Source organism: Hemibagrus wyckioides, linkage group LG21, assembly GCF_019097595.1.
Source record: "Hemibagrus wyckioides isolate EC202008001 linkage group LG21, SWU_Hwy_1.0, whole genome shotgun sequence".
NCBI classification, from domain to species: Eukaryota; Metazoa; Chordata; class Actinopteri; order Siluriformes; family Bagridae; genus Hemibagrus; species Hemibagrus wyckioides.
The window spans coordinates 10429557-10444138 of record NC_080730.1 but is presented as its reverse complement, the minus strand read 5'-3'; the positions used below and the strand labels follow the sequence as shown (position 1 = coordinate 10444138).

General features: G+C 37.3%; 1 protein-coding gene and 1 long non-coding RNA gene across 2 annotated transcripts; one reads left to right on the top strand and one right to left on the bottom strand.

The window, feature by feature from the left end:
* The first annotated feature begins 420 nt into the window (after positions 1-420).
* prph (peripherin) lies at positions 421-10772 on the top strand. The gene is made up of 9 exons (XM_058372840.1): positions 421-1182; positions 4826-4886; positions 5240-5335; positions 5551-5715; positions 6405-6530; positions 8029-8249; positions 9047-9096; positions 9248-9321; positions 10009-10772. The coding sequence occupies exons 1-9, from the start codon at positions 656-658 to the stop codon at positions 10066-10068; spliced, it is 1380 nt and encodes a 459-aa protein (XP_058228823.1). The 5' UTR covers positions 421-655; the 3' UTR covers positions 10069-10772.
* An 86-nt stretch (positions 10773-10858) lies between these two features.
* On the bottom strand, positions 10859-13835 carry LOC131342173 (uncharacterized). Its single transcript, XR_009202982.1, has 3 exons — positions 13755-13835; positions 12691-13086; positions 10859-11029 (listed from the first exon to the last, which is right to left on the bottom strand). It is a non-coding gene; the product is annotated as an uncharacterized LOC131342173 (long non-coding RNA).
* Positions 13836-14582: the final 747 nt, after the last annotated feature.

Sequence of the window (14582 nt, the reverse complement as noted above, 5' to 3'; positions counted from 1 at the left end):
ACAAAGGAAATGGAAGGAGCCGATTTTCCACAGTTGTTTGATGAATATATTTAATACTAAATAAAGAACAGTTGCTTTACACGACTTTATTTTAATAATAAACCTTGTTCTTTATTGTTTGCTTTATTGTTTGCATATACTGTATATCTATATTATTAGACATTACCAAAGTTCACAATTAAAGGACAAGTGTTTTGTGTTGAATCTGTGGTTGAAGATGCTGTTAATGCTAGCAGGGTGGGGCAACGGGTTCAGATATGATGTCTTAATCTAGTAGACGTTTAGGACTCGTGCCAGTAGCGCAGGACAAAAGGGAGGGGTTGATGGAGGAGAGAGAGAAAGAGAGAGAGAGAGAGAGAGAGAGGTGGTGAGGATGAGAGCAGTGAGGAAAGAGAGATGAAGCAAAGGGTTGTGGGGAGGGAGTGGCTAAGGCCATGTGGAAGAAAGATGGATGGACAATGGATGGAGAGATCGTGAGGATTGGAAGGTCGGGGGAGGAGAGATGACTCACTCAGAGGTATAAAAATGCGTGTTTCTCACTCGGATGTCCTAGCTCCTGCTGCCCAGCTTCGTCCACTGCCAGACATCCCTGCAGAGAAGCAGAAAGATCCTTGAGAGGAAGAACAAGAAGTGCTTTTAGAAAAAAACCTCCATCATGAGTCACTTGACAAGCCGCACTTCTTACCGCCGCACTTTTGGTGGACCTACCTCCCTGTCCACCATACCCGCTATGCCCTCTTACACCTCGTACTCGACCCGTTACCTGAGCCCGGCTCCGGTCTCCGTGTCCACGCGGACTTTCCGGGTCCGGTCCAGTGCTCAGGTTCCATCGGTTCCTCGCCTCTCCTATGAAAAAGTGGACTTCTCCCTGGCTGATAGCATCAACCAGGAGTTCCTCAGCATGCGCAGCAATGAGAAGCAGGAGCTGCAGGAGCTCAACGACCGTTTCGCAAGCTTCATCGAGAAAGTGCGTTACCTGGAGCAGCAGAACGCCACACTCACCCAAGAGCTCACCCAGTACAAGGGCAAACATCTGCAGGGCCACCCGAACCGTGCCAGCCAGCTCTGCCAGGACGAGATGAGGGAGATGCGCAGACAGGTCGAGCTCATTGGAAAGGAGCGAGATCAGGTCCAGGTGGACAGAGATAACATGGCTGAAGATCTGGCCTTGCTCAAGCAGAGGTGAGAGAGATCTGATGAAGTTCTCTGACACATTTATAAAGCTAAAAGCTGGCACTGAATGGCTGAAGATGTCTAATGAGTATTGAAGCTTAAAATAGAAAACAGAGAGAACATAAGCTGAAAACAGAGTGAAATAAAAAAATAATTTTTTCATAATTTTTATATTTCATAATGTTTATTTTTTAAAAATGATTAATTTAAGCCTGCATGGCTTCCTTCTGCCACTTTCATGTATAAATATCTTACAACTTCTAGTCAGACACTAAACCAAAAATCTGTCTTAACGTAAACTAAAAGTAATACAAACGCAACTTATAAATTCATTTACGTAACTGAACATTTCTGGCCAGATATTATATATTATTTTATAATGTAAAACAAAAAAAGACTTATGTAACTTTTACCTCTGTTTAGAAGAATAACAATGGCGTATACCACTATCAATCAAATGTTTTATATTTTGAGGCTTTACATTATTATACTATGGACAACTCATGTTTGATTTTTGCTATACACATTGAATTCTAGATAGACACTCTAAATGCTAAATAAATAAGCACACAAAATTGATCTAAGACATATAGATATAGATTTAAAAAGGAGCACATGGAAGTTTCCAGCAAGAGAGCAAATGCAGAAGTGTTTTTCAGGCTGTTTGGGCGTGGTTATGGGAATTCTTGCTGGTTTTGATAGCTACAGGTTACATTACTGATATGCTCCTAATCCTTCTTCTGATCCTCACACACACAGATGGATGCAGATGTATGAACATACATCTTGGCAGCATCATATTTCTTATTAGTCTAATTATCCAGTCTGTGTCTCAGATCAGACCATAGGAGGGCGTGGTACTAGGTGGGAACGGCAATGAGACAAAGAGAGGCTGTAACACGAAATCAGCTTCACGTTATGGCCGCTTTGGGAGTTTGGTTGGCTTTTATGAGTCAGTGGTGCTTAAATCCGTGTCTTATGCTTACATGTTTAAATACGCATACATTATGGTACACTAACATCCTGCACCTCCAAGATAAATGACAACCGATATGATTTTAATCTTATGTACCATTTTACGGTGCTATTTTAGTTCCTGTTAAGCTAAACTGAGCACAACATATCAAAGAGATTACAATATAAGAAGTACAAGGAAACTATATCACAAATGCAAAAACACAGAACATTTATGATTCAGCCAGGTTAACAAAGTTTGTTTAAAGCAGGTCCTTATTTCAAAACACTTTCTTAACATTTATTAACATTCTTCATAACTCTATGGCAGACTTAAAAGACGATATACATAATTAACCATTAACTAATGATTTATTTCTTAGAAAAAAAAGTTCAGATAATATATCTACAGTCTTCTTACTTAAAGCAATTTGTTCTATTATTTTATTAAACAGGACAAACTGGGGTCAGTGAGGGCATTTAGGGTGTGGAAAGAGAGAGAGAGAGAGAGAATGGTGGGGGAAGTAAAAAGAAACCAAAGGAAAAATCAATGTGGTTCGATGTTTGAGGCAGCATCAGCTATTGGGAATCCTAGGCTGATGGGTTGCTGCTAGGTACCGAAATGAACGAACCAAAATATTCTCGTAACAGGAGTGAAATAAAATATCAACCACAGCCCATACACACACACACACACACACACACAAACACACCCACACACTATCTCTCTCTCACACTGACACAAACACACACACACACACACACAGACCACGCCCGTCTCCATCTAAGGTTTCAACCAGAGCTAAAAATAGCAGGTACACAGATAGCTCATAAAATTAATATTAGAAGAAGAAGAAGAAGACGATCATGTGTTCAACTTCAAACACTGAAGCCTATACTATTATATCAGAAATGTTTAAAGACAAAAATTAATTGTCGTAGCTAATCTTACTTCCTGTGTGATTTGTCTCATGCTGTCTAGCCAGGCTTTCAGCTGTAGTTAATTCACCTTGATTAAATTGCTTCATTCACTTTTACTTGTGTCACCTCCACAACATTCCTGATTTAGTGAATTTGCTCAGCGGGTAGCTTGACCCCCATTTTCTCTCTCAGCCCAAATCCTTTTAGTGGCTGCTGCATTAGCTAATTGATCCTTTGGCTCTCAGCCAGCTGAGACCTCATTTATTCAGGACAGGGACATGAGACAATAGGACAGATGTGAGATGACAGTCCCATTAAAGCCTAAAAAACAGCCAGCTTGGGACCAGCAATTTATTACCAGGAAGGAGGACGAGTGGGGTTTTTGTGCAGTTTTGTAAATGTCCTGGAATATCCCAAAAAAATAAGATATTCTGTTCTATCTGTAAATAAACTTTTTTTATTCATAGATTAGATGGGCAAATAACTATTTCTGTGATTTGTAAGAAATGAAATACAACATAGCATGCTGTGAAGGAAAATAGCCATCCAATGTTGATCATTTTTTCATTGAATGCATGTCCAGTTGTGTTTTATTCTTCCGATGTGTTTCATTCTTGGTCAATTCCACTTTTATTCTTCTGTTATTCATTTGCAACACTAACAAGTTTGTGTTTATTAAAGAATAACATGTCATACTTATCATGTGGAATGTCTACAAAACAAGTTATTTCCTGTTCACAATAATGTTATAGCAGCTATTATCAGTCGTTCCCTCACCTGCCTCTCTTCTTAAAGTTAATAAGACTTTATATATTAGTGGACAGCATGGCACAATTTACTCCTTTTGTGCAGATTTGAAGCCCTTTTTGTTAGTCAAATTGGGAGTCATTATCTCAAATTGTGACTGAATAACCTTACCAAGGTGTACTTCAAATGTGTTCACTATGGTAATACAGTCAAACATTAATTGTTATGATATTTAGCTAGTATTTAGAAGGCGGGTTTGGTTTATGCCATGTGCACACCTTGTCATGGTGCCAAGAAAGTGTACTCTGTCTTGGAAACTTTCAGGAAATGGCCAAGAGGAACAGCTTTTCCTCTGACCAGTACAATCCACTGGTACTGGAGCATTCCATAAATGCTAAACAAACAGAAAACATCACAGTTTTACCAATTACATACTTTTTTTATTAGTGTATGTGGACAGTACAAATCCCTATGTAAGCTGTTACTATAGAAAAAGTTATGTATTAGATCAAGTGCATAGATATAACCCTGTGATTTGCCATACAGGTGTAGCTATGCTGTTATAGGAAAATAATCAACACCTTGATTATTCAACAGCTCTGTTGCACAAGCTGCAGTATTCCACATGCACAATATTGTTATTATGGTGCTTCAAAATACTGCAAAATAGTCAGGAATATTGATTAATATTATACTATTGATTTTATGTTTAGTTAGCAATAGTCTTGTGATTATAAAGTGTTTGATCTTCTTTTTTTTTAACAATAATTGTAATTGCAATAAGTCATATTACTGGTTTATGTTTATACTGTTATTTGTTTGACACAGATACTGTATTTTATGCTAATCAAAGGTTTTTTATGTAATTATCAAAAGAAATGTTTCATGAAATATTTGGCTTTCAAATTGGCAGGTTGATATATTTATAATATAAAAAAAATGTAAACACATGCCCAGGTCATTTTTGACTAATTTAGTATACAGATAATAATAAGAAAATACACTGACTTACTTACTTTGTGTGCTGCAGGTTGGATGATGAGACTCAGAAAAGACAAGATGCTGAGAACCAATTGGTCCTGTTCCGAAAGGTGATGATAACACACACACACACACATACATTTATCGTACAATGGTTCTACAATACTGAGAATTGTCCACTGATAGAATTATTAATGTACCTAATTAATTTTATGCTTCATCTAAATTTAAACCTAAATCTAACTATACCCTCAGAAAGCAAAAGGTCAATTATTCTTTTACCAGCCCACCTCTATGACACCAAAAACACCTGGGGTTGTACTAACTGAATGTGGAAAATAATGTGAAAAAAATTATTATATCTATTTCTATTTATTTAATATTATTATCCCTATAATGGAGGGCCTTGTGTCCTTTTTGTCTAGACATCATGTTATCATACAGTATTTGTGCATATTTGCAGGATGTGGATGATGCCACTTTGGCCCGTTTGGAGCTGGAGCGCAAAATCGAGTCTCTGATGGATGAGATTGAATTTCTCAAGAAGCTGCATGATGAGGTGAAGTTTGAATTGAACCTAACTGAAAAACAATTTTTACAATAAGCATAGACCTACTATGGAAAAAGAAATTTCATTTAAAGGCAGCGGACAGAAGAAATGACCTACAGTTACAGCCTGAACAAATAATAATTAAGGCACAAACAATTATTATTTATGTGAGTCTTGGAAAAAAGAATGAAGAATGGGGTTTTTTTTGTATCCTATACCCTTAGGAAATCCAAGATGTGCAAGTGAGCTATGAAACCCAGCAGATGAAAATGGAGGTGGAGGCCACCGTCCGTCCTGACCTGACTGCGGCTCTGAGAGACATCAGGTCTCAATATGAAAGCATTGCAACAAAGAACATGCAGGAGTCTGAGGAATGGTACAAATCCAAGGTGAGGGGAAATAAGCCCAACATACACCATGGCAGGCATTACATAACCTCTTTTGAGGCACCATTTCAGTTACTCAGTGTTTATGACACATATAATGTACATGCAAAGTGCTCAATCATTTCCTAGTTTTACATCTCACACATGTAAAAGAGTTCTCATGATGGCATACACATGAAAAGATCTCACATGCCGGTTAACTATTCACATATTTCATACTTCTCCAACTCAGGTAAAATTCTGTCATACAAAAACAATGCTTTTGGGCCATATATTTACCTCAAGCATGAATAAAAAATGTTTCAAATTCACATAACATCTACATATAGAAACAAAAATTCAAAACTACTGTCTTACACAGTTGAATGTCATGTCCATTGTGATATAATGTTATCGCATGTTATCACACATGCATGCATTACAAGTATGGGAGCATTCGATACATTTATGAGTGTTTTCTAAAATGACCTAAACAGAAGCCTGTCTTTTAGTAATAAGTCTATATGGGTTGACATTTGTTAAATCTGACAGTCTTCCTTAATTCTACTCTTCACACTTATAACTAAAGACACTTTAATTTGCAGCTTTTAGTAAATTAATATTGGCCTGGATAACCGAAAACCATATTCATAACCAGCATCTTATACATGCTGGCAGCAGCAGCAAACTAACTCTCTGTTCTCTGACTACAGTTTACTGACCTGACTGATTCTGCCAAGCGCAATGCTGATGCCATGAGACAGGCCAAGCAGGAGGCCAATGAGTTCAGGAGGCAGATTCAGAGCCTCAACTGTGAGATCGATGCCCTTAAGAGCACGGTGAGCACAGACAACCTTTATTTCATCTGGGTTTTGTCTTGAAGCCATGTGTGTACTTGTTTACACTGCAGAAGGGCACAGGTAGGCATTTAAAGTTGATGCTGAACTGCTTGTGTGTGATGTATACAGTGACATTATGCTAAATTCTATATTATGCAGGTCATTCTTGTTACAATATTTGTATCCCACTATGACTATTTTAGCAGAAATCTGAAATTCATTCATTATGAAATGTAATTTGTAGACACTTCACAGTACTAACATTAACTTTAACAGAGCAGGACTGGCAGTCATGAAATTAGATGATCTCTAGAGAACTATGTATTAGCTTTCTCCACATTTTCTCTCTCATCACAGACACTTAGCTGACATTACTCTGTGGCTTTACATTATGAGCATTAGAATTTTGAAATGTTAAAGGTGTGGATTAATAAAATAATTACACAATGTTTTCATTTATAGTTACGTTTACGGTATTTGGCAGACATACTTATCCAGAGACATGTACAAATGTGCACATGTCTCTATCAATGAATACGTGACCACTGGTTCACTGGGGCATAGACTAAGAATAACATCAGCCTAAAACTCTGTTACAGTTAATTATAGCACAATATTTTTTTCTCCTAATCCCAGGTCCATTGTAGCAGAAAATTAAATGAAGTCTTCAAAAATCCATGGCCAATATATCATCTACTTATTTCAGTTGACATTGTTAGTCTACATCATCTCTGATTCTGGTAGTGCAAGATGCTGCCCCATAACTTTGCAGCATTTAGCTACAGATTGGAGCTTTACTCTTGTTTAAAGGTCACAGTAAGTCACATTGTGTCCTAAATGACATCAGCACATCTGAGTGACATAAGTGAAGAACTGGTTGAGACATTTTTTGAAAGGGTAAGATAGAGAGGCAGATCATTTTTTATGCTTGCTTTTGTTTTTGTTTTTGTTTTTGTTTTTCTGCCCCCTTGCATATCTTAAGTAATAGACTACTTTTTGATAAGGGTAGGGATATTATAGTTTTGGCTGGCACATAACACATAACGATGGACAAAATGACATCACAAAACTAAAACAGTATTTCCAAATTTGTAGATTGCATGAAACATGACTACAAAAGGAAAGTGTTGGCTAAAAATAGTCGTTTTTAGAGATCTCATTGTAGAGATTGAATTGTTGAATTCTATAAGAAAAATAGAATACATCCTGAGTGTTAAAAAAAAAATAGATGGTAGTAATATTGCTAATTGTAGGGGAATCTGTACACTTCTAATCATAAACTAAAAATGATCTATCAGTTTCTCTCACTGAATAATTAATTTCTCAACTGGCATTTTGCATTATGCCATTTATTAATCAGATATTTTATACTGTACAATGTTATGTACTACTCAGAACTATAATATTATACTGTTATAACAGGGAGCAGCCGAAAGAAGAAGAACAACAACCTAACTATTATATTTTACTCACAACTAAATCTATACTTATGTAACAGAACGAGGCTCTGCTGAGGCAGATGAGGGAAATGGAGGACCAGTTTGGTGTAGAGGCTGGAAATTACCAGGACAACATCACCCGTCTGGAGGAAGAGATCCGTCACTTGAAGGACGAAATGTCCCGTCACCTGAGGGAATATCAGGACCTGCTTAATGTCAAGATGGCCCTGGACATTGAGATTGCCACTTATAGGAAGTTACTAGAAGGAGAGGAAAGCAGGTAATTGATTTTAAATGAACTGAATCAACTTTTTAATATTGACTAGCATCAACAACACCATTCACAACTATTGGGTGCATCTTAAATGCTAGGTCGTGCCTAGTTCAGTTTCCTTACTGAAAACAAACCAAGCACTAGGTGCACAGAGTCTGCTGTAACAAGATTCCTTAGTAGATGTAATTTTGGGGTTTTCATGTTTGGTCAGGTTTGGTCTTTGTGATCAAGAGATTCTCTTAATGCCCTATGAAGTACAGGTCAGCTTTAATATTTAGTTTCAACCTGTTCTTCTTTACTGCACCTGTAGGGAATAGACGATGACCACAGACCATCATTTTACTACTCTTTCTGTTTAATGAAAAATCCATGATGGATTTCTAGTGCAATTCTTGATTATGTACCGATGCGAATATTAAACCTTTCCTGAAAAAAAGGTTGAATGATGCAGACACGAGAGAATATCTTAGCCATATGGCACAATATCCTATATTAGAATATGATTAAATGGATTTATTTGATACATATCACTTTATGAGTTAATATTTGAGTTGTGTCTATTAAGGGTTATAAGAAAGCAAGCAGCCTATGAATTAGACACTAAATAGAGCCATGTAATGATATTCTCTATTATAGCAGCTCTTTTTTGTGAAAATTGTACACTATGCTGTGCTACATGTACATTTGTCTCTTTGACGCTCGATTTTTGAATCTGCCACATGACAGAATAATGTTTCTATTATGTGCCGTATAGCAGACATGCCATTTTTTATAGGTGCCTGATGAGTATTTTGTTCTTTCAGAATTGCTGTTCCTGTCATGAACATAACATCGATCAGTATGCGCAATAGTGGTAAGTCAGAAATATTCTTAGCTAATCATTATCCACTAAATATTATCTATTTTTTAAAATTATTTTTTACTTATTTTTATTGTTTTTTATTAAACGATCTTTTATATTCTTCTGACTTAACCCCATGACTTGATTGTTTTTGATTGGTTAGAATATGACCTGCCCGTTGATATTGGACATAGCAAAAAAGTGGTGATCAAAACCGTTGAGACCCGTGATGGAGAGGTACTACATCTTTTACTCAGTTCCAGAGTGGTTATGTAATGTTATATTTGCACAATTCTCCATTAAGGACTTAAATACCATATTATATACATGTGCCATGTGTCTAATATATGTATACAGACTCACTTAAATGCATGCCAACAGATTAATAAAGAAACTTTACTAATACTTTAATATTACATCTAGTACACAACTATAGCTTTGATTTACAGCAAGTTTATATAAGGTACATCTTCTTTTCTTGGGCCAGTGATGTGGTTGAGGCTTGATCAGTGATTTTGAGCAAGGCCCTTAAAGGAATAACTCATGGTTTACCCTGCGCTCCAACAGGCTCACTATCAAGCTAGGATATACAAAGGATTTAATTTCCTTGTACTTGTATATGTGACAGTGAAGTCTATTTTGCTTTGTTTTGAGTCACTTTCTTTGAGTCACTCAAAGAAATTAAAAAGGGAAAGACAGAATGAAAGAGAGAATTCAAGACAGAAAGACTTTCTCAGATAGGCATAGAACAGGAAAGAAAGACAGAACGAAAGAGACAGATCTGTGGGAGACAAACTGCAAAACAGACTGAAAAATAATTAAAATGTCAGGCCTTTTTCAGCTTATGAAATAAGGGACTAAATTTTTCAAATTATTATTACAGTTTTGTTCAGTACTCGTAACATCATGCTGTTTTCTGCTCAGGTGGTGAAGGAGTCCAGGAAGGAGAAAGAAACCCCTCGAGATTCCAAGGAATCTGACTGAGCTGTTGAAGAATTGAGTATCCAAGAAAATGCAGACTGGAGTGAAACATACACAAAATAGAAATAATAACACTTGTAACATCTGTTTAAGCCTTTAATCTGATATTCACTACTAATAGGACAAGAATCATGTTAAGATAATATTGCTATTCATTTTGACTCAAAACTGTGATTCTGAATGGGGTGCATACTATCACTGCGCAATGGTGCTATCAACTTAGCCTTAACCATAACATTTAGGCAAACTGTTACAGATGCTTATATATCATCTCCATTTACACAGTTCGATATATAACCAGTCAATACTTATCATATTCTGAAAAAGAAAACCAACACCATGGTTTTAGCCAAAAATGAAGTCAACCAGTCACCTTTTAAACACCAGTGGTGGCCTTTATTTACAGCAAATGTTTTCTACATCCTTCCTGCATGTGAAAGTTACACCCATAGCAAGGCAAGATATATCCATTTAATCTGCTTTCTCTGTATTTAATCTCCTTCTAATTCACCTATATAGAGCAACATTATGAGTAGTCATAATTTGGTCGTATTATTCCTGTAATGTAAGCACTTTTGGCCTCACCAGGCAGCTTCAAATAGAATGTGATTTCTGACTCAAAATCCACCCCATTCACTTCAGTCTGATCAATTGAGCGTGATTACAGCAGCCTTACTGAGAATGAAAAGAAGCAAATGTTGGGGGAAATAAAGCCAAGTGAAACAAAAAAAGCCTTGTTCATTTCTCACACACACACACACACACGCACACACATGCACACACACACACACAATCACTGAATGGATAATGACTACAATTAGCACCTTTTGATTCTACAATGTACAGTTTTAGAAAGGAACTGACTGTACCACACTTTCTGGTGTCACCCAGGAGAGAACAGGTTCCATTTTAAGTCTGCTCCCCTCATGTTGTCTCAGGCAGTTTTTCCTTGACACCATTGTCACTGTTAATAGGTAAATAGACTCAAATGAAATTAGAATAGAATAAAATATGTTTTAGGACTGTTTTGAGTTGATGTAACAATATATAGACCAAAAGGCCAAATATCAATGATATAACTAATTTGTAAACATATTAGGAGTGTTAAATGGCTGCTATTACTCCTATTTGAGTCATTCATAGCTTAGACATCAAAATGAGCAACATACCAAAAACCAGCAAAGGAATCCTAGAGTGATACTAGTTAGTGGGCTTGATAAGACAATGGAATATTGCCAGTCTCTCCAGGGCTTATGATGTTGCACTTGCAGAAATGAATCAAAAATCAAGCAAACACAGCAACATTTGGCTGCATTTGAGCTTGCAAATGATCAACTTTTCCACAAAACTGCTCTGACAGACAGTAATTACATTTGCGTCTTCATTGGTAGGAGTTTAAACAACGAATCCTGTTTTCAATTTCACCAATTCAACTAGTTTTCTTTTTTTTTTTAAAAAATCACAAAAATCTCACAAAACATTTTATCACAAATTTACAAAAAAGTTGCAGCAAAATCAAGCATTCATTGGCATGGGAAGGCAGGGTGTGAATGGGTATTCTTTAAAACAGGGGTTTTGATGGGGTTAAATGGAAGATAATGCAGTCAGGCCACTCATCATATACAGTCATCATAACTACTGCATTTTATATCCTTTTGCGGAATGCTTAAAAGAATTTTGTAAATAAAGATTTCACGCACAAGTTATCTAACAGGAGCAGTGGTGTTGTTCCTGGAACTGGGAAATTGTTGTCAGGTCACAAAGGTTACTGTCAGTTATTTTGAATCTTAGTCATAAGATACAAATGACAAGATACCAGCTAGTCTTGAGCTTGATTAGCAGGAAAAATGGTTTAGTTGAGGCTAGCCTATCTTCTATTATTGGAGAATTTTTTATTTTTGTCTTCAGCGACACCAAGTGTTTAAAGTAGGAACTTTTTTTTAACTTTCCTAATTGTGGCCCAAGGTCTTTTTTTAACAGTCCTACATTAAGATAAATAATGCACACATATATGTTGTGTGTGTGTGTGTGTGTGATTGTGTCTTTATCTTAATATTAAAGCAATAGAATAGCAGTAGATAGGGAAGAAGGACATAAGGAATAGACGCTTTAATGTTATATAAACATGTGTAGGGAATGGGAGGATAAATAGGTTACTCTGGAAACGGCTGTGAAAAGTGCATCTGGAAGCTGTACTGCTAAGTCTTTACTGTACAGTTAGTACATATGCACTACATTAAATACCAGGGCTATAACCAGAATCAGAATTTTACTGATGTTGATTCATTGATCATGTTTTACCAAGCTAAATATTTGGTGCATTAGTTGCTATTTACCCGCCATTATATGACTCTTCTGTTCTTTTATAAATGGCTCTGACTCCAGTTGAACCATTTCATAGTATTGAGTTAAATATTGTGGTTTACATGATGCCTACTGTTTATTGGTTTTTGAAAATGTTACATCTTAAAGTTTAGCTTTCACATATCTTAAGAGTTTTCTGAATGATGTCAACAACTATAAAGTCTAAATCATGCACATACATGTATCCACAGCAATCATGATCACATTTAACAACCTACATGCAACCATTAAAAAATAAATTAAATATAATTATCCACCTACTTTGGAAATGTAATGTCTTGTTGCCTGGTCTGCCTGGTCTTGTTGCCTGGTCTATAACTCTGTCTTGTTGCCTGGTCTGCCTGGTCTTGTTGCCTGGTCTGCCTCGTCTTGTTGCCTGGTCTGCCTGGACTTGTTGCCTGGTCTGCCTGGTCTTGTTGCCTGGTCTGCCTGGTCTTGTTGCCTGGTCTGCCTGGTCTTGTTGCCTGGTCTATAACTCTGTCTTGTTGCCTGGTCTGCCTGGTCTTGTTGCCTGGTCTGCCTGGTCTTGTTGCCTGGTCTATAACTCTGTCTTGTTGCCTGGTCTGCCTGGTCTTGTTGCCTGGTCTGCCTCGTCTTGTTGCCTGGTCTGCCTGGTCTTGTTGCCTGGTCTGCCTGGTCTTGTTGCCTGGTCTGAATCTGCACACACATTACCATTAGTCCACACTTATCTGTCAGGCTACAGACAGTTCACTGTTAAGCCACAAACTGTTTAAACAAATTTCACACATAGTCCACACATACTTCACCATTAATTCTTGTTAATTTGCACCCAGTTCACTGGTAATCCCCACACACTTCTGATTTGGTCCACACAATGAACAAGTTATGAACAAGTTCATTGTTAGTCCAGAAAGACCGCACCATTAATTCAGACACACTTTAAACTGCACACGGTTTAACATTACATTCACATACACTTCAATGTAAATCCAGCTACAGTTCACCATTAATCCAGACACAGATCACTATTAATTCACACACACATTTAACTGTTAGTCCACACACACTGCAATATTAGTTCACACACATTTTACAGTTAATCCATATACAGTCTTAATTCATTTATGGTTCCAAAATCACATCATATTTATTTCACACACAGTTACCTGTTGATCCCCAAACAGTTTATTGTTAATCCACACACTTTCCTGTTAATCCATACCCACACCTCTGTTAGTCCACACACTGCTTATTGTTAGTACTGTTAGTCCACAAAATTCACAGTTAATCCACACATAGTCCATTTTGGATCCACACACAGTTCACCTTTAATCCAAATATACTGTACTTTACTGTAAACCCACCTACAGTTCACCAGACACAGATCATTATTACACAGATCACAATTCACCCTTAATCCACACAGTTCATTGTTAGTCCACAAAAAGTTCACCTTTAGTCCATGCACACTTCACTGTCCTCAAATGTACACTGTTACTTGTTAATTCCCACACGGTTCAGTGCTATCACACACACTTCATCAATCATCCACACACAGTTCACCTTTATTCCACTGAAATGTTCTCAGTGAAAAACATCTGAGTGCTGTCACAACAAACCCAAGGAGTGTGCAACTGGATAGGTGTGTATATGGGCTTTCACATGCACCATAGTTAGGTACACCCCAAATTTACCCAAAAGGCCATCAAAATTCACCCACAAGACCCAAAACTAAACAACTGTTATCAGAGGTTTGTACACAATTTTGACATTACTGAAAGGGACCACTGAATCCTGTCAGTGCCATGTGACTGGGCTTTCTGCCAGGTAAAAGCAGTTTTGTGTGGCTGCCTGCATTTGCATTTTCTTAACTTCCCACACATTTTCTTCTGCAGACTGACACATTGGACAAAAGGCTGGGGCCCATTTTGTCCCAGGTGGTGGGAAAGGAGGAGTGCCTCAGCCACAAGCTCCCTGTAAGTGAGAGCAAGTACAGCATGATCAAAAAAGGATGTCTGGCTATCAAGTGGTCAGTCCTCACCCTCTGATACTACCTAATGAGCTCCCTTTTACCCTCTGTTCTGACCATGCCCTGCTACAATGGCTCCATAGCATGAAGGATGTTAATGTGCAGATCACTTGCTGGTATCTGGCACTTCAGCCATTCAAATGTAAGGAGGCCTAAGAATTAG